The sequence below is a fragment of the Haliotis rubra genome, unplaced genomic scaffold (assembly GCF_003918875.1).
Source record: "Haliotis rubra isolate DU_JTF1 unplaced genomic scaffold, ASM391887v1 Scf25, whole genome shotgun sequence".
Classification (NCBI taxonomy): Eukaryota; Metazoa; Mollusca; class Gastropoda; order Lepetellida; family Haliotidae; genus Haliotis; species Haliotis rubra.
This window is the reverse complement of record NW_025766558.1, coordinates 1,455,287-1,478,384: the sequence shown is the minus strand read 5'-3', so window position 1 is coordinate 1,478,384 and position 23,098 is coordinate 1,455,287. Positions and strand designations below refer to the sequence as shown.

Below are 23,098 nucleotides of genomic sequence, written 5' to 3'. Positions count from 1 at the left end.
TCCGACCGCCCAAGACGGGCTAGATTTCTGACTGACGGTCTAGCTTTACTGCTAGCCAGCCCGATGGTCTGGTAAAACTTATAGATGTTCCATACATATCTTGGTATCTGGTCTGGTTAAATCCATTTGGGGCTGGTAACATTTTGAAGTTACCAGCCCTGATGTCTGGCTGGGTTTTTGGCTTATTTCATATACTGGTATGTCGATGTATAGATTTAAGTAAATGTACAGCTCCTGTGCTTTTCTCAGAATATACTTTTGTACATGGTCCAAATGTGATAGTATGTGATACTGATAATTTAAACATTTTGAGAGGGGGCCACCTAAACTGTAGAATCTTGTGCCCAGTCCTTTTTCTTCTGAATGAAAAATGTTCAATTCAAACAATTTTTCAGAAATGAAGTATATTTGTTGTCAATGTTTTCATACATATTGGTTGTTTCCAGGACACCACAGCGACCATGAAGGGAGGATGGGGTACCTCCTCCTGCGTATCAGTGAGCTTGCAATGGCCACGCTGCAGCACAACCAGTGTGTCAGCGTGATCGCACAGGCTCACCCGGAGCTGCAGAACCAGCTGTGGGATGAGATGTACCTCAAGTAGGATCTGGGATATCGGGGGATGCTAAAGCCAGTGTCTGGGCAACAGGGAGTGTCTGCTACGTGGCCCTGGACCCTGGATTCATGGATAGTGTGTGGCAACTGCAGGCGACAGATTCAGCTCACTGTTAATCAGTGCAGTGTGATTTGGGGACAGTGAATAGCTTTTCTTGGAACCTCTTACATGGTTACATTCTTACAAAAGGGATGGTGATAATCTGATATCCTTTAGGCTTGTACAAAGTCCCATCAGTAGATTTCAGACTTTGTTATGTGTTCTGGTTGCCTTAGAGCAGATGTTTCTTCTGATCGATCTAAATGAAGCTACCTCAAGTACAGCCAACCATCATTTGCTTGAACACCCTGTTAGTGATATAAGTTCAAGGGACATTTTATAATGCATTTTGGATCTCTAAGGGTACCCCATCACTTATTTTCCCAGAATTTAACTGTACCCTCCATCTCTGCTGGGGCGGTGGGGTAGCCTAGTGGTTAAAGCATTCGCTCATCATGCCGAAGACCCGGCTTTGATTCCCCACATGGGTACAATGTGTGAAGCCCATTTCTGGTGTCCCCCGCCATCCTATTGCTGGAATATTGCTAAAAGCGGCGTAAAACCAAACTCACTCACTCACTCACTCACTCACTCACTCATTCCCTGCTGTACTCACCCTTTCAGTACTCCACAAGTCACCCCTACGGCCCCTGCCCTCCACACCCTCCCACCACAGCCAGCCTCCACCTGAACGTTATCAGAGAGTGACACAATTTCTGTGATGTGGAAACTCTGATGTTTGTTATTGTAATATAAAGTTTATCTGTAATATAATTACACTTGATATTCTTACTGAGTATGTGCCTTTTTGGTGTTGTTGTGAATAGTAGCATCTATTTTTGTTAGACAGTATACATGTCATGTTATACGTGTTGAGAGGCCGGGTATGCTGGTCAGTGATTGTGCTTCAGAGAGCCAACTGATTGAAATGTACAGGTAAACAATTGTTGTCGAGGAGTATTTGACATTTGCTCAACGTCTTTCTGATGTCTGTTGTCTCGCAACTGCCACAAATCTGCTAATGTATATACTTGTTGTATGACTCCATATAGAAAAAAACAGCGTTGTTAACAATCTTAATATATATATATATATATATATCAAAGTTATCTCATAGTTTTTAGCTTGAAAAGCAAGATACTTTATTAGGAGTAATTTATGTATCCCCTCAAATGCACAACGATCCAATGAAACAATCAAGTCATTACGGTGATAGAATGGTATGGAATACCTTCATATGTATAGTTAGAAGTGTTCATGTTCAATATTTCTATTACTATAAATGTAGCACAGACCATTAACGTCACTTAGCAACCTTAGTAAAGAGAAGGTCCAAGGTCACAGTTCAGTAGTGATGATCCGCTCACCTCGTCTAGTTCTGTTACTATGGTAACCAGTGATAATATGACGTTCAGCACAATATGACGCTTACATCACATGCACCAGACACACTACTACGGTCACTCATAAACAAGACTTGGTGAACACTTGTCATCGTATCCCAATGGCATAGATCGATGCTCATGTTGTTGATCACTGGATTGTTTGGTTCCGACTCAATTATTTACAGACTGCGGCCATATAGCTGGAATATTGCTGAGTGCAGCATTAAACTACCAACCAACCGTAAAACACAAACATTGACAGACACCAATCTCCTGGAATACTTCTCTGCCCAAACAACCCCTCACACATGCATTACACAGTACACATCACTCACCAGTGCCTTAGCAACACTCTCAAAGATCAGTCACACCATACACATCACTCACCAGTGCCTTTTAACACTCTCAAAGATCAGTCACACCATACACATCACTCACCAGTGCCTTAGCAACACTCTTACACAGTAGACAAGACATCTCTGTACCCTAGCAACCATCTCACACAGTAGACAAGACATCTCTGTACTCTAGCAACCATCTCACACAGTAGACAAGACATCTCTGTACCCTAGCAACCATCTCACACAGTAGACAAGACATCTCTGTACCCTAGCAACCATCTCACACAGTAGACAAAACATCTCTGTGCCCTAACTACCATGTCACACAGTAGACAAGACGTCCTCATACCCTAGCAACCATCTCACACAGTAGACAAAACATATCTGTGCCCTAGCAACCATGTCACACAGTAGACAAGACATCCTCGTACCCTAGCAACCATCTCACACAGTAGACAAAACATCTCTGTGCCCTAGCAACCATGTCACATGGTAGATAACACATCTCGAAACCCTAGCAACCATCTCACATGGTAGACAAGACATCTCTGTACCCTAGCAACCATCTCACACAGTAGAAATAACATCCCTGTACCCTAGCAACCATCTCACATGGTAGACAAGACATCTCTGTACCCTAGCAACCATCTCACACAGTAGAAATAACATCCCTGTACCCTAGCAACCATCTCACATGGTAGACAAGACATCTCTGTGCCTTAGCAACCATCTCACACATTAGACAAGACATCCTCGTACCCTAGCAACCATCTCACACAGTAGACAAGACATCTCTGTACACTAGCAACCATCTCACACAGTAGACAAAACATCCCTGTACCCTAGCAACCATCTCACACGGTAGACAAGACATCTCTGTACCCTAGCAACCATCTCACACAGTAGACAAAACATCCCTGTACCCTAGCAACCATCTCACATGGTAGACAAGACATCCTCGTACCCTAGCAACCATCTCTCACAGTAGACAAGACATCCTGGTCACACATCTTCTCACACATCACTATCTACAGGTGTTCATCTAGCCAAAGATTGAGCTGGATCTTATGAGGACACTATGTAGGACCTACATCAAGAATTTATTGGAATACACTTCTTAAATCTTTTGACAACAGGTCACACAAGTGTTACTGTTCAATAAGCACAATAAAATCAGAGTTATCTGCCCTTGCAGACACATTGATGCAGACACATATCAGAGACATAAGACACATTTTCACATATAAATAGTATGTTATTTCTTTGTTCTCTTCAGGAAAAAAAGGTCAGTTGAGCACTTGTATGTGGGTTATTATTTCCAAATCACAACCTGAGCATTTTGTTAGTGCCTGTTACAGGTTTTATGTCCTTGTTTCAAGTGGAATGTGACATGATTGGTGGTCAGCTACATGTGTCCACATGCATCTTTATTGTTGGAAATACTATGTTATAGTTTTTGCAGCTGTTTTGTGGTGTTGATAATGTCAATATCCAAGGCCTTTAATGTATGTATGACATGATGTTTGTTGTTGTTGTCTGTTTAAACTGTTGTCCCGCCTGCAGTAAAGGCGATATGATACTGAACCTCACATGGGTTTTTGTTACCAGCAAATCTATATTTCAAAATTCTGAACCTGAAAACAATATTGTGTTAAAAGGATTCATTTTAAAAATTGGCAGTGCATCAGAATTTCTGATAAGTTGTAGTGCCCCACCCCTCCGTAGTGAACACAGACGTATGTTGATCCAGGTAGGTCACAGGGGACTGTGGTAGATGGTTCTAATTACATACCAGTATATGCCTACCCATGATAATCAGGTCACTGGCACTGAAGGGATCATTCTTGGCTCAGGTACCTCAGATGTGTACCTCAGGTTCATTTCAGTATAGCCAAATCAGATTGCAGAAACGTACCCAAGGACAAGTCCATTCCACATTGTGCCATTTTCTTGATTGGAACTGTTCATGATGAAGCATTGTGATGTAAATTCTACAGTGTCAGCAGAGAGACGGAGAGATAACATAAGTGTACTTCTTGGTATTATAACAATGAATTAACATAATCAAGAAATATGTACTTGAGAAAGGCTTTTATACCACAAGGGTTTTTTTTAAGCTGTCACTTTGAAAAGAAAAGATGAGTATTTGGAGAATTTTACCTTGAACAATTTGAAATTTTGCACAGGTTAAATTATCGACAACCAGGGCAGCCATGTAGAAGTGTCATATTCTGTTCACTTCTGTTTGCATCAAGCTACTGGAATCTCTGTGGCAAAACTACAGGATTTACTAAACCTTCCTTATAGAGTCAATCAATGTTTTGAAAATTTTCTTTGATCATATCTAGTCTGCTGTATCTTTAAATAGGATTATGAAGGATTCCCATGGCTTATTGGTCACTACTCAAGCTAACTGTGACCCTCCACACAAACAATATCTCACCCTTCAGGGCATTATCATGGTTAGAAAAAATGCAAACTAGATCAGATCAAAGAATTTTATTAAACACTCTACACCTACGATGTTGGAACGCACTTTTAGATGATTATTTTTTCTTGCAAACGATAAAAAAATGGACAGTGTGATGTCATCTTTAGTAGTTTTTTTACATGTGCTTGTGCTACTCACTGTTTAAATAAAGTCGGAAGATTTTTTGGATATTTTTGCGCAGGGGATCTGCACTTGTGTCATAGTGTTCCCATTGGACTGAAGAGTTTGTTAGTTAGATTGACGAGAATGGGGCAATGATAGATGACATTCACGATCAATGGGGAACTACTCCTCGTCACCACAGCCTGCTTGTCCTCCCAGAGCCCCATACCAGCTGCCAGTTAGGATCCGGGTTGGAAATGATCTTTAGTAACCCATGCTTGTCGTAAGAGGCGAGTAATGGGATCATGTCGTCAGGCTCGCTGACTTGGTTGTGACATGTCATCGTATCCCAATTGTATAAATCGATGCTCATGCTGTTGATCACTGGATTGTCTGGTCCAGACTCAATTATACCTTCTCTCTTTAGGACTGTGTTTCGTCTGTCAAAACTTGGCAACATGCCGAAAAATGTAGATTAGTAATTGCTGGTAACCGCATAAAATGTCTCAAGGTTTTTTGTTTTATGCAGTGTATTTGGGTTTAGTTAGTGATGAACGAATTTGTTGATATGTATAAATGATCACGTTGTGACACAGGCTCAGAATTGAATGGATCTCTATCTCTATCTGAAGAATAGTTATGTTCATCCGTGAAAAAAGTCTTCCTTCATTAGTTCATGAATCAAACCACTAGGCACATGAATCGATGTTACCATGTCAGATAGTTTTGGAAGATGGTACGTGAAAACTGGCACCCGGCAGTTAAGAGTACTGTGTTGTACATGTTGTAGGTGCCATAGGGAGACACAGTGGAGATGACATCCTTTGTCTTTACCAGCAATGTTCAGATTACTGTTTACAAAGGGTTTACTGACTGCTCATTTTGAATTCATAAATATATATAGCTAACAATAAAGGGAATTAGAAGAAGAAACTAAGTTTATTTATTGTATAAATCCCTATTTACGATACAATCCCAATAAAAACAGGTACGTCTACAGGTGTTTGGCACGAGCAGACATGAGAACAGCGAAGCACAAACAACACTGAAAATTTAGCCGGTGGTCTTGAGGTCTTTTAATGCAGATTTACATCGATCTCAAAAACGCTCAAAATGAACAAACATCCCGAAATCCATGGAAATTCTCATGTCTACACATATGCTTAGTAATGAGTAACCTGACCAGTCAGTCAGGAGTCTGTCATAATCTGACCTAATGTCATCACCATCGAAAATTGATCATCATATGCTTGGTTTATGTTGGGTACAACATCAAGCAACTTGTAAGTAATGATGTAACACTCAGGTGACCAGTCAGTCAGGAGTCTGACCAGCAATCTGTGTCCTTTCTGTCATCACCATATCTCAGTGTCAGTTCTGTACATAGAGCTTGCCTGAGTCACAGTGACCTGGTAATTCCTGGATCATATACAGTGTCAGTTCTGCTTGACCAGTATCTCATTCAGTGACCAGCATTGTGTCAGTTCTGTACATAGAGCTTTCCTGACTTTCCTGACCCTGCATATCTCAGTGTCACATAGAGCTTTCCTGACCAGCATATCTCAGTGTCAGTTCTGTACATAGAGCTTGCCTGTTCTGTACATAGAGCTTTCCTGACCAGCATATCTCAGTGTCAGTTCTGTACATAGAGCTTTCCTGACCAGCATATCTCAGTGTCAGTTCTGTACATAGAGCTTTCCTGACCAGCATATCTCAGTGTCAGTTCTGTACATAGAGCTTGCCTGAGTACCATATCTCAGTGTCAGTTCTGTACATAGAGCTTTCCTGACCAGCATATCTCAGTGTCAGTTCTGTACATAGAGCTTGCCTGAGTACCATATCTCAGTGTCAGTTCTGTACATAGAGCTTGCCTGAGTACCATATCTCAGTGTCAGTTCTGTACATAGAGCTTTCCTGACCAGCATATCTCAGTGTCAGTTCTGTACATAGAGCTTGCCTGACCAGCATATATCAGTGTCAGTTCTGTGTACCATATCGTAGAGTTTTCCTGACCACCATATCTCAGTGTCAGTTCTGGATGCAGATCATTACAGCATGTTAAACAGTATGTCTTGTTACCGAGTGCTCAATGAGATACCTGCTCAGCTGTCAATATTTATGTGCTTTTGCAGAGACTGCAGAATATATCAACATCACATTATCATACATTTTGCAGGTTTGTCTGTAGGTTGGCTAATACTTCAGTAGGGATTTCCATGATATTTGCCGTCTGTTATTGTCAAAATGCACGTATTGCCCTTCGTTTTGTCCCCATTTCTATATTGCAGCAAAACAGAACATTATGTAAACTGAACATCATAACTGACACTTTGTGGGTACAGTGTTATACATATTGTATGTTTCATGAGTTTTATAGAGAATTCACTATGTTAAAGAAAGGGACAGTTGACACGAGTATGGTTTGAATGTCAGAATTACTTTCTACTTGATAGCCTGTGAGGGAAAGATGGTTTCATATGACCGATACAGTGAAAAAATAATTCTGAAAATGTTGCTTTCAATCACTGTGTTCATGTACGATGAGTAGAATGTTAAATATGACAAACTGTATATCATGTTTTCTGTGACATGTCGCTTTTACACATTGTATGTAAGTTTGTTTCTTGACATCTGCATTTTATAACTTACCTCACTGAAATTCGATTGACCTTCACCTTGTCCACGGCCTGCTTGCCAGGCTTGTAGTGTTGTATGCTTAGTCTGCTGAGAAAGACCAATAACAACAGGCTTTTGTCTAATAAAAACTTCACTTTTTAGTTTCATTACTTGACAAAATCATAACATATGACTTGATTAAAAATGATCTGATAAACCTTTCTCTTGTACACCTGACAATATGAATATGTTTGATACCAAATTCAGTTCATGTGAAGGGTTACATTCACTTTGACAGAATTTGAACATTGTTGTGCGGCCAGTATTAAGATTTACAGCAGTCATAGTGGGATAACAACTGGTACTCCCATACGCTTACAAAGACTCGGATAATCATAGCACTATGATGATAATAAACTGACAAACTTTTCATGTCAACAGTGCTACAACCATCATAAGTTTACCATCGTAATTCAATACTGTTACATGGATGGAGGTAGTTCTACGACCATCGTAAGTCAATACTATTACATGGATGGAGGTAGTTCTACGACCATCATAAGTCAATACTGTTACATGGATGGAGGTAGTGCTAAGACCATCGTAAGTCAATACTGTTACATGGATGGAGGTAGTTCTACGACCATCATAAGTCAATACTGTTTCATGGATGGAGGTAGTGCTATGACCATTGTAAGTCAATACTGTTACATGAATGGAGGTAGTGCTACGACCATCGTAAGTCAATACTGTTACATGGATGGAGGTAGTGCTACGACCATCGTAAGTCCATAGTTACATGGATGGAGGTAGTGCTACGACCATCGTAAGTCAATACTGTTACATGGATGGAGGTAGTGCTACGACCATCGTAAGTCCATAGTTACATGGATGGTGCTATGACAGCTGTTTGGTGGGTACTGGTTATGCATTTCAGTTAGAACTGGTCTCCGCACCCTATTTGATGAGGTAACATTGAGGGGGTCAGACAGTGTAGTGTTGGATGATGGCCAGTTATTGTGTCCTCATGGGATCAGTGCTTACCACATCATGTCTGATCCTGACTCAATATATACAGGCCAGCAGCATACAGCAGGAATATTGCTGAGGCCAGTGTTATGTAAGAAACATCTTTGATCTGTCTGGGATTTGGCAACTCCCAGACAGATTGCATCATGATTACAAGATGGTCACAAAACAATAAAATATGTGAAGAAACTTTTCTGATTCTCTTGTATTTACACACATACTCAAGTATGAACCTTGTTTCTATAATCATGTCATGTCGAAACAAAGCCAGGACAGAAACTGATACTAACATGCCTGCCTGACTAACTTTGTCTTGCGTTTACTAAGGTATTAAACATTTTCAGTCATTTCAGTGGCATCCTTACAAGATGCCCTGTGAAGTATAGGAACATGTTAAGCGTAAATTTCTACTTACCGGTATGCTGCAGTCTGTTTGGGTCAAAGTGATACCGATGAATCACAATCTAATGTGTTCATGATCAAACATTCATCTCAACACAGAATGTAATGAAAACATCAGGCTAATTCTGGAAAAAAGTTTCATGCATTATTTTGTTTTGATTTTCGTGTGAAGTTTTATGAGAGTAAAGTAGCAGTATTACTGTTGCAGGAACAGCCTCAAGGGTTGGAGTTAGATTGTGATTCATCGGTCACATTTTGATCCAAACAGGCTATACTTTGTAAGGTTGCAGTTGTAGGGTTGCAGCGTCCTACTGGGGAAGAACAGCTGAGATGGCCCTCCTTCCTGGTGATGTGTCCCCACTCTGTCCATCATGGTTGTCCTGGCTGCATCCAGGCTGCATGCTACTGTAATAGTGCTGCCACCTACATTCTGTAAACTTCATCAATCAAGTGCAGATGTGTGCATCCCTCACAAATACATACTTGTGTGATGGCTGTCAAGAGGGGAATGTGTTTGGGTACTGATCACAAATACATACTTGTGTGATGGCTGTCAAGAGGGGAATGTGTTTGGGTACTGATCACAAATACATACTTGTGTGATGGCTGTCAAGAGGGGAATGTGTTTGGGTACTGATCACAAATACATACTTGTGTGATGGCTGTCAAGAGGGGAATGTGTTTGGGTACTGATCACAAATACATACTTGTGTGATGGCTGTCAAGAGGGGAATGTGTTTGGGTACTGATCACAAATACATACTTGTGTGATGGCTGTCAAGAGGGGAATGTGTTTGGGTACTGAGGAGTGTTTGTTGATTGCTACAAGACTCCAGCTGTAATTAAGCCTGGACCAGACAATCTGGTGACTGACATCATGATCATCAATCTAAAATATTGGGATATGATAACATGCATCAACCAAGATAGTGAACCTGACTAGCTGATCTCATCACTTGCCCCAATGACTGGATTGATGAAGACTTGTTCATGCCTGCGGATTAAAGGGTCTCTACACTGTTAACCTGGTACTGAAGCAATGTGACCCAATTTACACAACAGGTGAATATTGGGATTCAGATCATATCATTTTAGTGTTAGAATTTGCCCTCAGTAATCGGTACACTGCTTGGCTGATTACATGAAATGAAAAACCCAAAAGGTTGGTCCTTGCTCCTACTTTCAACCACTGGTATGTCTTGTCACAATGTGGTATTGCCGACACCATGAAGATCCCGGTTAGAATTGGTCTTCAGTAACCCATGCTTGTAAGAGGCGACTAACAGGATCGGGTGGTCAGGCTCGCTGACTTGGTAGACACGTCATGGTATCCCTGTGTGTAGATTGATGATCATGCTATTGATCACTGGATTGTCTGGTCCAGTCTGGATTATTTTACGACTGTCGCTATATAGTTGGGATATTGCTGAGTGCAACGTTAAACAACAAACCAACCAAGTATGACCGACACCGACATACGGAACAGTGAGTTATTCACCTGGCAGATATATCATTGTTGTGTACTGTAGCAGACCCAATCATGATGCATTTGGGATATCAGGGGTCCATGACCTTCAATGAAAACCCTAGGCTCACAATTGAGTTGGCACCCTGCTGTATACCTGCACTAATTGAACCACATTAAACCTCATTCACCGTATTGCTTCATAAAACGTTAGTTCAAGCTATAAAATTCAATATGCTTCACAGTAAGAGGCTGTGGGGATGTCTTATTTGAACTGCTGCTTGCATCAGAGGACGCAATTAAACACGTGCGTTAAATTTGTGATGCCATTTTAGTGTCCACAGCAGCCACATGCATGATACTACTCCACTCCGGTTGAAACAGACAATTTTCCCTGTGACCGCTCTAGCCTTGGGAGGTATGCAACGCCATTGCTGACCACATGAAATCTGTGTTCTGCTCAAATCTGGACGACAGCTTTGACAACGCCTTTAAAGAAGAGATAATGGAGAAGGTTCGGCATCTTAGAGATGAGATTCACTCTACTCAATATGAACTGAAGGAACTTATGACATCAAGCAATGAGATAGAGAGCATATGTAGACAACTTAAGAATAACAAAGCTGCAGGCATCGACGGAATCTCGTACCAAAGGCCATATAATAGATGGTCTCTGCTCGTACGAACACCTGTAATATGGAGGACCTTACTTGTATACTTTCTTTCGGAGCTCTTTAACAGGATTCTCACAACAGGATACACACCACAACCATGGAAAAGGGGAATAATTGTCCCTATTCATAAAGGCCATAACAAAGAGACAACCAATCAAAGGGCTACTTTGGAAACTGAACCAGCAGGATATACCTGGGGTGAGGTGAGTTGAAATTGGGTTTAACGTCGTGCTTGAGAATATTTCGCTCATATGACGACGTGTGGATATACCTGGACCCGTATGGGAGGCTTTGGACAACACATACAAAGGCATGACGAGCAGTGTAATGGTCAATGGAACTATATCAGAGTGGTTTACTCTTGGAAGGGGGGTGAGTCAAGGGAGTGTACTCTCCGCACAATTATACCTTGTTTACATCAATGATCTCCTGGACTCGACAAAGAAGGGAGCAATGGTGTTAGACCTCCATATTGCAGCACCGACACAAGCTGACGACATCTGTCTCATCAGCCCAATCACATCCTATCTTCAGGACATAGTCGATCTTTGTGAGACTTTCAGCAAACAATGGAGATTCACCTTCTCACCTGTCAAGAGCAACGTAATGCTATTTGGTTAATCAAAAAAGACGGAGTGCAACATAATCCTCTGGAAATCAAATACCAATCTCAGACTCACTCAAGCATGTTGATGTGACTCTTAACTCACAATTCAAGGACGGTCAATGCAAGCTCCAAAATGAAATCTTAAACGATGATGCTGATGAAGTCTAGCTTTGTACTGCAAAGGCCTGAATCCCATCACTCGTGCAAACCTCGTAAGGACTGTAAGCATTCATAGGGCCCTATTCGGTTGTGGCGTTTCTACCTAAAAGTGTGTCAAGGCTTACCAAGATCAACAAGATCAGACATTTGTAACTCTTTGATAGGGTGGAGCCCTTTGGAAGCAGCAATACATATGAGAAAGTTGTTCTTCTTCTTTGGTATCTTCTGCAATACCCAACACCATCTCCTTGCACACCAGGTTTTCCTCAACAAACTTCATGCCTTCAAGATCAAGTGGACAGGACATCCACAAGGATTCCTTCCGGATGTATGCCAGATTCTTGAACATAATAATCTGCTGCCTCACCTGCATTCCTTCCTACAGACTCATCGGTTTTACCTTCGTGGAAGACGTCATCAGATCCAGACCTGACTATTCATTTATTCCGTCGAAGCTCATCCAGCCTGGAAGATTGCAAAGACCTTGCCAAGACTGAAGAAGTGCGCATTCCTAATGTGTTCTGCATGGCGCCCAGACAAAGTTCCTGGTACCTGTCCAGATTGTGGCTGTGATCACAACGACCAGTTGAGACATATTGTATGTGGTTGTGTGGCTGACGAGACTGCGAGAGACACTCTGTGGTGCAAAATCGCCAGTATCAACCCAACTGAGCTGAGTGTCAGTCCCCACACAAGATTTGACGCAGACTTAGTATCATGCATCCTGTCCTGCCAGCCCCCAGTCACCCTGCAGGAAGATGACCCCCAGCTGTACCAGTCTGTGCTGATCGAGGGGTTCTACAGCCTCTGCCGCTCTATTGACTCTTAAATCACGCGAGTAACTGCCTATCCATGATCTAAGTTCTTGTAATCTCCTATGGAGGAGTAGAAGAGTATATACATTTAAGTGCAGTGAATTATCCATGTGTCACCGGCACTTCGTGAGTAGGGTGGTCCTGTTGTCTCAGACGCATCCAGGGACAGAACTACGACCCTTGCACAGATTCACCAGGACAGTTCTTGGTTTGTAGGCGCCATCCCTGTGCATGGGTTACTGAGAGCTGCATCAGTTGAGGAATTCCTGAAGGTAGGGGGCAGGTGGTGATGTCTACCCTATGATTTTGTTATGAGATTGGCAAAAGAACCCTACTCTCCATCAAGTCAACCTCATTAATATCGCGTGAATCCACAATGCTTTTTCTCTTGTTCCAGCTTCTTACCAGCTTGCTTTTTATTGTACAGCAACACACTGACACGTTTCACTGTAAATTTTGACCATATTCATGTGCACATCGTTTTAAACGCTTTGCACGATATTGGCGTGTTTGCATTCATAACGTTCATAACGAGCTGTGAATGGAATAATCATTTTCTAAATCCATATAACATTATACAACATGGTTCCCAAACAATATCTCCCAAACGTGGAATCTTCTCAGCTTTTATAATAGTATATATAGCGCTTGGGGATTAACAACTCAGTGTTTGTTTCTCACTGGTTACTTTGTTTAAGGTGTTTCATGATGATATGACGATTTGGCGATTTTACTTGAACTTTCCGACATGATGGTGTTTTGCACAGGTTAGCAGAAAGCGTCATTGGTCAACTGAAATGGCACACGTGACAAATGTATTCATGTAGTCCACGGTTCTTTGTTTTAAAAAATCATTCAATTACAAAGAGCAATCAATCCACGTAGTGCCGCCTAATCCTTTGAAGAAAGTAGGTTGCTTATACACAGCCACTTTCCGTCAAGATATAGCTGTATTCCATCTGCTTTAGTCAGCCTACACAAAATCCATTGAGTAAAATAGCAGTGATTAATCGATCTTCGTATTATCGGTTAATCCTCTGATCGATGAATCTTTTTAACTCAACTGACAATTCCTCTCTTGCTGCGGTACCACGCGCACAAGCATATTATGATTTATTTAATAATGGCTAGTTATAAAGCGCCTGTTTCCACGCAGTTGTGCGTGCTCAAGGCGGTAACACAGTATTACCCCGGATAACCAATGGTGCCTTTGAGGTGCTAGAAGGTTAACAGTCATATGACTTATCCCACCAGGTACCCATTCACTGCTGGGTGAAGAGGCAATTTATGAACAAACTCACTTGCCTTGGGTGAGACCACATGTGTCACGTGTGCTTTGTTGTGTATATTACATGACATGTGCAATGCATTCACCACATCAGACCTAAAAAATAAGGTTGAGTAAATACCCCAGACACGAGAAATGCCAAATGGGAATCTGTGTCAGGTAATCTGTGTACGTTGTATTACCACTAAGTATACTTCATATAAATCCATTAACTGTGCATCAAGTGAATCATGACAATAAATATTTGTTGGTTTACTCCACCAAACATGGATCACATGAGAGTCATTTTGTATTGCATGCATTTTGTTTTGCCTGAAAATACTGAACAGTCGTTGGTGTGTTATGAATACGATTGAACAGAACTTCACTGCAGTACGTCCACATCTGTTGAATATTAATGTTAATGCTTGTACGTCTACATGTACCTAAATGGTTTGTTTATATTCCACATATGTTGAATATTAATGTTAATGCTTGTATATACACATTTACCTATATGGTTTGTTCATATTATAGCAATGGCAAAATAGGGTTTAATGTACTCCCTGAAATAAACCAGATCTCTATTCATTGGTCTATTACCATGGCATTAATACGCTATACAATTGCATAGCAAGCTATAAAAAATACAGACATGGGATTCATGTCAATTTCAGTCATATCATCATCCACGCATCAGACATCCGGATCTGCTTGCACTGCTGTGATATTTCCATCAACCAGCAACAGCCAGCATCCGATGGGCTCCCACCGTTCTAGTGTAGGTTGAGGAAATTAACCAACATGCAGCTTTTGGTGTCTCGAAATCTTCAAAGATTACAGGTAACCATTGACTCTCGAGAAATGCAATAAACCTGGTCTCAGTTTATTACGCTGAAGACGTAAGCCCAGTTTGGTTACGTTCAAACCAGCCAGTGAGTCCTAGCTGGCAATATTAAACGGTTCTCTATTAGACAACAGGTTGAAGTCATAGATCAGTACCCTTATTAAGACTTGCTGGGAGAAAATACCCACTGGCCCAATGTCTTCGCACTTTAACGACCTCATAAACATCTGTTAGACCTGTATCTTTACTGGTTTTCCGTACACGCGTTGATATAAGCTCCGTCCCTCTCACTCACTCACTCACTGTCGGCAGCAGCACCATATGATAAAGACTCACCACAGATAACAGTGGCTGTACCGAGCCATGGGTGTTGACGAGTGAATATAGGTGGTCCGCCTCTGTGCCTCGCTATGTACAAATGACAATGGAAAACAATGGTAATTCGTTTGAAGTATAAAGCACAACGTCCACCAAACTAATGCCATAAGATTGCAGCGTCATCGGCTGATGGAATAACATGGCCCATATTATTCCGATGGTACTGAATACAGCGACCATTCCCAGTTGGGAGGGTATCATTATACAGGTGTGTGTACAGCAGGTAACTCGCACATACATTGTGTATCTGCTTGTAGGATTCCCAGCTGAGAGGGTATCATTATACAGGTGTGTGTACAGCAGGTAACTCGCACATACATTGTGTATCTGCTTGTAGGATTCCCAGTTGGGAGGGTATCATTATACAGGTGGTGTGTACAGCAGGTAACCCGCACATACAGTGTGTATCTGCTTGTAGGATTCCCAGTTGGGAGGGTATCATTATACAGGTGTGTGTACAGCAGGTAACTCGCACATACATTGTGTATCTGCTTGTAGGATACCTCTTTCCTGATTTCATGATCATCTTCAAATGATTTTATGTTTGAATGCCAAAATCATAATTAAAATTGATAACACATATAATCAAATTCTTCTTTTAGCTATTTTCATTGACACAAGCATGTGCTTTATCTGACACGCTTCGTGGAAACAAACACTGCCCTTTACATTCAACAGATGCCCCGGTGAAAGGGGCGATTCGGAACCTGAGGAAAATCTTTACTTGCAAATGGGAAAAAATATCGCTGAGGGAATGTGAGACAGACCACTACTGCATAAGAAAGAAATTAAATATCGGTTGCCATAGTTACAGGGGTGGACAGGCAGTGGATCTTAAGAGTTTTTATTAATATTTGACGACTACTGGAAGTATGACCTGTGCCAGTTATCAGCTGTGCCAGTTCCGATCAGTGGCCTGGATATCGAGTAATTTTAGAAATTTAATGGCAGAACATTCCTTGTTTAGGTGGATGGGCTGTAACACTGATGCACGTCAGGCCATATCATTATATTTGAAACTGTGGTGATTTTGTCGTAAATAAATATATCTACATGTTTATGTGGCAGTCTCAGATTTCATGTGATTGTGTCAGTAAATTATATAGTAAAGTTCAAATAAGTATTTAGTATTGGTATTGATATCAGTGTTTAGTTACAAGTACAGGGTGCAGTGTAATAGCTAGTATTGGTATCGATATCAGTGTTTAGTTACAAGTACAGGGTGCAGTGTAATAGCTAGTATTGGTATCGATATCAGTGTTTAGTTACAAGTACAGGGTGCTGTGTAATAGCTAGTATTGGTATCGATATCAGTGTTTAGTTATATCAGTGCGTTTAGTTACAAGTACAGGGTAATAGCTAGTATTGGTATTGATATCAGTGTTTAGTTACAAGTACAGGGTAATAGCTTCACATTGTATCGATATCAGTGTTTAGTTACAAGTACAGGGTGCAGTGTAATAGCTAGTATTGGTATCGATATCAGTGTTTAGTTACAAGTACAGGGTGCTGTGTAATAGCTAGTATTGGTATCGATATCAGTGTTTAGTTACAAGTACAGGGTGCTGTGTAATAGCTAGTATTGGTATTGATATCAGTGTTTAGTTACAAGTACAGGGTGCTGTGTAATAGCTAGTATTGGTATCGATATCAGTGTTTAGTTACAAGTACAGAGTGTAATAGCTAGTATTGGTATCGATATCAGTGTTTAGTTACAAGTACAGGGTGCAGTGTAATAGCTAGTATTGGTATCGATATCAGTGTTTAGTTACAAGTACAGGGTGCTGTGTAATAGCTAGTATTGGTATCGATATCAGTGTTTAGTTACAAGTACAGGGTGCTGTGTAATAGTCTTATATTATAGCTAAAATACATGGAATTATCATGAAACGGCCTTCCCGTTATCAGAAATTTGCGGTCCGCTGCAAATGATATTGGACCGCTCAACCTTAACGACGGGCCACTATCAGTTCTGTTGTCAAGTGACGTCATAGTTCGACATTAATTGGCTTTCGACTGGCAGATATTTTGGGTCAAACAAGTCAAAACAACCCAAATTCCCGCTTTAAATAGCGGTAATATTGGCTTTCTTGTTGGTGCTAACCTAAACAATTGCATTATTAAGACTGTTGATGGACCAAAACCGAACACTGTCATAGCTTGACATGTTGCAGGCTATGGTCTTGTCAAAGGCCAAGGTCGAATATCGTCACTTTCTGTTGTGACGTCACTTGAATTGTTCGATGACGTAATTGCATTCGGGCAGTCAACCCCGTCAGAAGTTGATTTGGGTAAACTTACAGTCAAATTCCTTCATTGTTTCCTTTTCTTTTCAACACAAATTCCATGTATTTTAGCAGTAATAACGGTAATGCTATTTTTGAGGGCATTATCATTTGCAGAAGCCCTCGGTCTTTATCAACTGCCCTCCTTCGTCGGGCAGTTAATGGAAGACCTCGGGCTTCTGCAAATGATAATGCCCTCAAAAAATAGCATTACCCTTATAGTACAGGGTGCAGTGTAATAGCTAGTATTGGTATCGATATCAGTGTTTAGTTACAAGTACAGGTAGCAGTGTAATAGTTAGTATTAGTATTATAGTTTTTGAAGGGCATTTAGAAGTTGGACGAACATGAATACATGACACTTTTATGGATAACAACTTCTTTTTATTCTTTACACGACGTTTCAGGGCTAATTCTTGCTCCTTCATCAGGTGAATACTGAGTCAGTACAAAGAGTGAATATATACAGATAAAACATGTTTACACAATACAAGGAGGGAGAATGTGCAAAGATAACAATATATTTACGAAGTCAATAAGATTACGAAGCCAAAAAGATTACGAAGCCAATAAGATTGGATTAATGCATAAAGAAGTTGTTATCCATAGAAGTGTCATGTATATACTAGTGTTGGTAATGTTAACAGTTAGTTATTGTTATTAGTTTGTAATATGGGGTTTGAGCATTTTAACGAAGAGGTGGTACTACACCTTTAATATGTTCTGTTAGTTTTGCCTGGATCTGTCTCGACCCCACCAGTTTGATTGTTTCAGCCTGCCAAATGTTCATCTTGAATGGCCACGCTATTGTCAGCTTTTTAAACTGTGTAGTTACCTCATACTGACAAGTAAAACTGCTGACAAATGAACACATTTCGAAGACCTTTTACGTTCACGGTACATTTCAACTAAATACATAAATATACACATAAATACATCTTTCCACATAAATACACCAGTGGATTATAACACCTCCCTTATTACGTCATCGGGAGACTGCCAGTTTTGGGATAACTCGCTTTCCATAAGCAGAACTATATACACTATGTTTTAGATGTGAGCTGATTACATCATCGGCGGCATGACCTCAGATTCGTCTTTCTCGTCTCTTCCCATACTCCATTATACAAACAACCCCAGCAGGCCCAAGTATTAGGGTTATTATTAAAATACCCATCCCATATGGATCCGGTGCTTCAATTCCAGCACTAGCCAAGAATTGGGCAATGTGTTTTGGGACGCACGTTGCACTCGCGGAGGATTTTACAATCTACCTGTGTTCATAAACATAACCTTTGACCTCTGACCCTAAGACAACTTTTGACGTCACAGACACTGGAAGCTCTGGCAAACAGTTGTAAACGAGTCGCTGAAGTTGGGAGTCGAAAATGTGGGTATTTGGCTACGGGTCTCTCATATGGAAGGTGGACTTTCCATATGAGACTAAAGTTGTTGGATTTATAAAAGGATTTGCGCGGCGGTTTTGGCAAGGAAGCGAAGACCATCGCGGCGTACCAGGCAAGGTATTGACTATATAGATCTATCTCCCGTAAACAGCTCGATGCTTATGTTGACACGACATGGAATCGATCATGTCACTAGATCTGCACAACAGCTGTTGAGGTCCTGTTGAGGATGGGGGCTAGGTAGAGGCGAGATGTATATATAAGTTGTATTTAATTGCCGAATCAGGAAATGCATAATCGGTAAGATGTTGTTTTTCTAAGGACATCGGAATTGGGTCAAGTTCAGCTATATAGGTCATGCGGACTGACGTTAATTGCCTAAAATGTGTCAATAGACAATAGAGAAGTGTTGGTAGTGTGTGATTTGTGCCGGACTAAGGGACCGTTCATAATTTATGGCTAGGGAGTGATGATGATTTTTATGGAGAAACATACACATTTGCAATGTGAATGATCTTCTCTCTCTCTCTCTCTCTCTCCCCATATATGTACAAAACAAATGACCCCCCTGCATATGTCATGTACAGAATCAATGACACTCCCATAATTTAAAGCATAATTCTAAAATAATTGTATGGACAAAATTGCTGACCCCCATCATACATGTGTACGGAATTGATGACCACAACCAAAATTGAACACAGAACTGGGGGTCACTGGGATTATATATAATGTCAGTGTATGAAATAAGGCCCGTCCGCCAGCTTGAGACGGTCAAGATTTCTGACGGACGGTCTAAATTTACAGCTAGCCAGCCCGATGGTCTGGTAAAAATTTAGATGTTATATACATCTGAGTAAATACACCATATTTGGTCTGGCTGGTTTGGGGGCTTATTTCATACACTTGCTGGTTTTTGGGCTTATTTCATACACTAATAATGTATTTTATTTTCTGCTGCTTGTTCCTTTAAAACCTGTTTGTTAAACGTGTTATAACTGAGGTTGTCATACCCTGATTGTTGGGTTTCCAGGAATCCATACATGCAGAGGCAATGAAATGGATATTATCAGTGTAGGAAAGATGTAGAAAATCTAGCCTGTCCACAGGACTGGCAGGTCAATTTTTACCAGTCCTGCCAAAATCTGGCCTGTCCTCCAAATATAAATAAAACACCTTCGGCAGTAAATATTCAAAAAGGTTATAATCATTATATATATGTCATTGATTTGCTAAAATTGACCCGACATGAGGACGGACTAGATATTTTTTTAACCCGTCCTCCACAAAATTCATCCGTCTCGGACGTTGGGACGGGCTATCTTTCCTACACTGATATTATGTTTGTACTCGGTGACATGTGTCATCGTATCCAATGTGTGAGACTCTGGCTAGTTCATCATTAATAACCAGTATATGAGGCCTGTATTTCATCATGTACAGACAACTGCTACATGGCTTCAATACTGCTGAATGTGGCATTAACCAACAAGCAGACAAAGCGTTATAGTATGAGAATGTGATGTGTAATGAACTGTTTTTACTTCCAGCCTGGCCGTGTTGTGACTCTTGTTCCATCCAGTAATACAGAGGCAAGTAGAATCTTTTGCGGCTTCCATTTATTCCCCATAGTCATCTTCTCTGATCATAGTATAAGTGTTAATATTTTCTGGAGGAGAAATTCAATATTCATAGTATATCCTACTGCCATATGAAGGCTTCTGTGGTGGACTAGCCTTGTGGTTACAGTGTTTGCTCATCACGCCAAAGATTTGGGTTTGATTCCCTACCCAGGTGCAAGGCGGTGGGGTAGCTTAGTCGTTAATGCGTTTCGCTCGTCATGCCGACAACCCAGGTTCGATTCCCCGTAGGGGTACAGTGTGTGAAGCCCATTTCTGGTGTCTCCCGCTGTGATATTGCTGGAACAGTGCTAATATCGGTGCAAAACTAAACTAAACTCACTCACTACCTGGGCCTGGGTGCAATGGTTGGAGCTCATTTCTATGAGTGCTTACTGTTACTGGCTGGAATATTGCTAAAAGCAGTGTAAAACCCAACCCAGCGGACCTATTTCAACACCAGTAACTGTTTGTTCTTGATTCAGGAGGTGGTGTGGGGAGTTGCATACAAGATCCATGAGTCGGATGTGGAGAAGGTGATCTCACACCTCAACTTCCGCGAGAAGGGTGGATACGAGCAAACAGTGGTGACCTTCCATCCTCAAGACGCTACCATGCCCGAGTTCCATCTTACGCTGTACATTGGTAACACTGACAACCCGTTTTACTTGGGCCCGGCCCCTCTGGAGGACATCGCACATCAGATCTACCACTCTGTCGGACCAAGCGGGAAGAACATTGACTACCTTCTCAACCTAGCAACCGCGATCCGGCAACTTGCACCTGAAGCAGCTGACCAACATATATTCGACTTGGAAGGCGCCGTCAAACAACTGTCATCACAGAGTAAAATGTTATGATGTTTGTAGAACTTTTAAACTAATGAATGGAATATGGATGATTTGTGAGACAGCAGAACACGGCAATCTTGAAATACATGTGAAAAAAGAAAATATTAGGGTGTCTGGAATCTCCATCCCACTTTGTATCCTCATCAGTTCTGACAGCTGATGTGAGAAGCAACTGGTGATGAGATTGTTACAGATGTTCTGTTCAGGCCTCAACTTGCTGGCCGATGTACTATCCCTTCTGAACCTAATCGTGTATTTCCATTTTTGTTATTTCAGCTATATACACTTGTTATAGTATGTTTCCTCTGCTTGGAGACCGGTCTGTTCCTATATTGGCCCATATCAAATGTCACATCATATTCCTTTCTTGAATTGATGAGGAGGGTGCAATTAGTTCAGTAAATTTCAGGTGTACAAACAAGATGGGAGAGAAATCATTGTGTTTAAGAGTCAAGGCAGTTTCGAAATCTTCTCCAAGGACAAAGCTGTTAAAAAGCCCAAGTATTCATGTTAATCTTTATGAGGGACTTTTATTTGTTTTCATTTTGTTATGTTTTCATTCTTATGAAATTCACATGAAAAGTGAATATGATCATGTTATGAAACTGAGTGGTGAAATTTGCTTGATATCTTTTCCCCCTATTAAACTGATACTGTAAGTTTGACATGTTAACATGAATGGTCGGGTGTCTTATTTACTGTAAACATAATGGGTTAAATGGGTCAAGTGTTGGGTTTAACTTTCCCACGAACATCTAGGTAAAAACAAGGCTAAGGATTCACGATGCCAGAGTACACCCATCTGTAAGAGCCCGCTAAACTGAGGTAAAGTGTGATATCATTGTGATTATATATATACAATCTTGTGGATTTTATACCTATTAATTGTGGTGTCCCTTACCAAAGATCTATTTTGCATTTGAACAGTTTGCAACAATGCCTGTAAAAGTTTCTTTTCCAAGTTCAAATATGCCAGCTAGAGATATTTTATGTGTTTCCTTTTTATGCAAAGTATGTTTGAAACATGAAAAGTGTTGGTAAATGTTGATAAATGGTACATATAAGTGTCATTTCCAATTGTTCTTAGTAAGAAATATAAAACACCTCCCCTCAGATTTTTTCCAACACAAAGCATTGTAACAGTATGGACTGTGACTTCAGTGTCACCTACACCAAGCAAGAGAACTTGCTGTGTCACCTACACCAAGCAAGAGAACTTGCTGTGTCACCTACACCAAGCAAGAGAATTTGCTGTGTCACCTACACCAAGCAAGAGAACTTGCTGTGTCACCTTCACCAAGCAAGAGAACTTGCTGTGTCTTGCCTTGTGTCACCTACACCAAGCAAGAGAACTTGCCGTGTCACCTACACCAAGCAAGAGAACTTGCTGTGTCACATACACCAAGCAAGAGAACTTGCTGTGTCACCTACACCAAGCAAGAGAACTTGCTGTGTCACATAACCAAGCAAGAGAACTTGCCGTGTCACATACACCAAGCAAGAGAACTTGCTGTGTCACCTACACCAAGCAAGAGAACTTGCTGGTCACCTAATGCAGACTAGAGAACTTGTTAGGTCAAGGGGTAATATTGCTGTCTCAGCATTTAACAGCATTCACTCACTCACTCACTTGGGACGTGAAGTGAGGAGGTTTTATTCATGAAGGACAGGTGTTGTCAGTGCTACCATGGCTACGGACTGAGA

At 41.0% G+C, this 23,098-nt stretch overlaps 2 protein-coding genes and 1 long non-coding RNA gene across 4 annotated transcripts in view; all 3 read left to right on the top strand.

The window, feature by feature from the left end:
* The window catches only part of LOC124279405 (nuclear receptor subfamily 2 group C member 1-like), an 80,426-nt gene extending 78,300 nt beyond the window's left edge, over positions 1 to 2,126 (top strand). For both annotated transcript variants that reach the window (XM_046715224.1, XM_046715225.1), the window contains exon 10: positions 447 to 2,126. In XM_046715224.1, the coding sequence (XP_046571180.1) occupies positions 447 to 604 (158 nt within the window). In that variant the 3' untranslated portion in view covers positions 605 to 2,126. The remainder of the gene's footprint in view (positions 1 to 446) is intronic.
* A 4,736-nt stretch (positions 2,127 to 6,862) lies between these two features.
* Positions 6,863 to 8,809, top strand: LOC124279404. The gene is made up of 2 exons (XR_006899359.1): positions 6,863 to 8,221; positions 8,312 to 8,809. It is a non-coding gene; the product is annotated as an uncharacterized LOC124279404 (long non-coding RNA).
* A 10,023-nt stretch (positions 8,810 to 18,832) lies between these two features.
* LOC124279403 (putative glutathione-specific gamma-glutamylcyclotransferase 2) lies at positions 18,833 to 21,447 on the top strand. Its single transcript, XM_046715222.1, has 3 exons — positions 18,833 to 19,041; positions 20,475 to 20,516; positions 21,029 to 21,447. The coding sequence occupies exons 1-3, from the start codon at positions 18,907 to 18,909 to the stop codon at positions 21,401 to 21,403; spliced, it is 552 nt and encodes a 183-aa protein (XP_046571178.1). The 5' UTR covers positions 18,833 to 18,906; the 3' UTR covers positions 21,404 to 21,447.
* Positions 21,448 to 23,098: the final 1,651 nt, after the last annotated feature.

Excerpts from the sequence above, each read along its gene's own strand:
- LOC124279403 (XM_046715222.1), top strand. The coding sequence starts at position 18,907 with ATGTGGGTATTTGGCTACGGGTCTCTCATATGGAAGGTGGACTTTCCA. Across the intron at positions 19,042-20,474 it reads ATCGCGGCGTACCAGGCAAG|CCTGGCCGTGTTGTGACTCT; the intron begins GTATTGACTATA and ends TTTTACTTCCAG. Across the intron at positions 20,517-21,028 it reads TTCCATCCAGTAATACAGAG|GAGGTGGTGTGGGGAGTTGC; the intron begins GCAAGTAGAATC and ends TTCTTGATTCAG.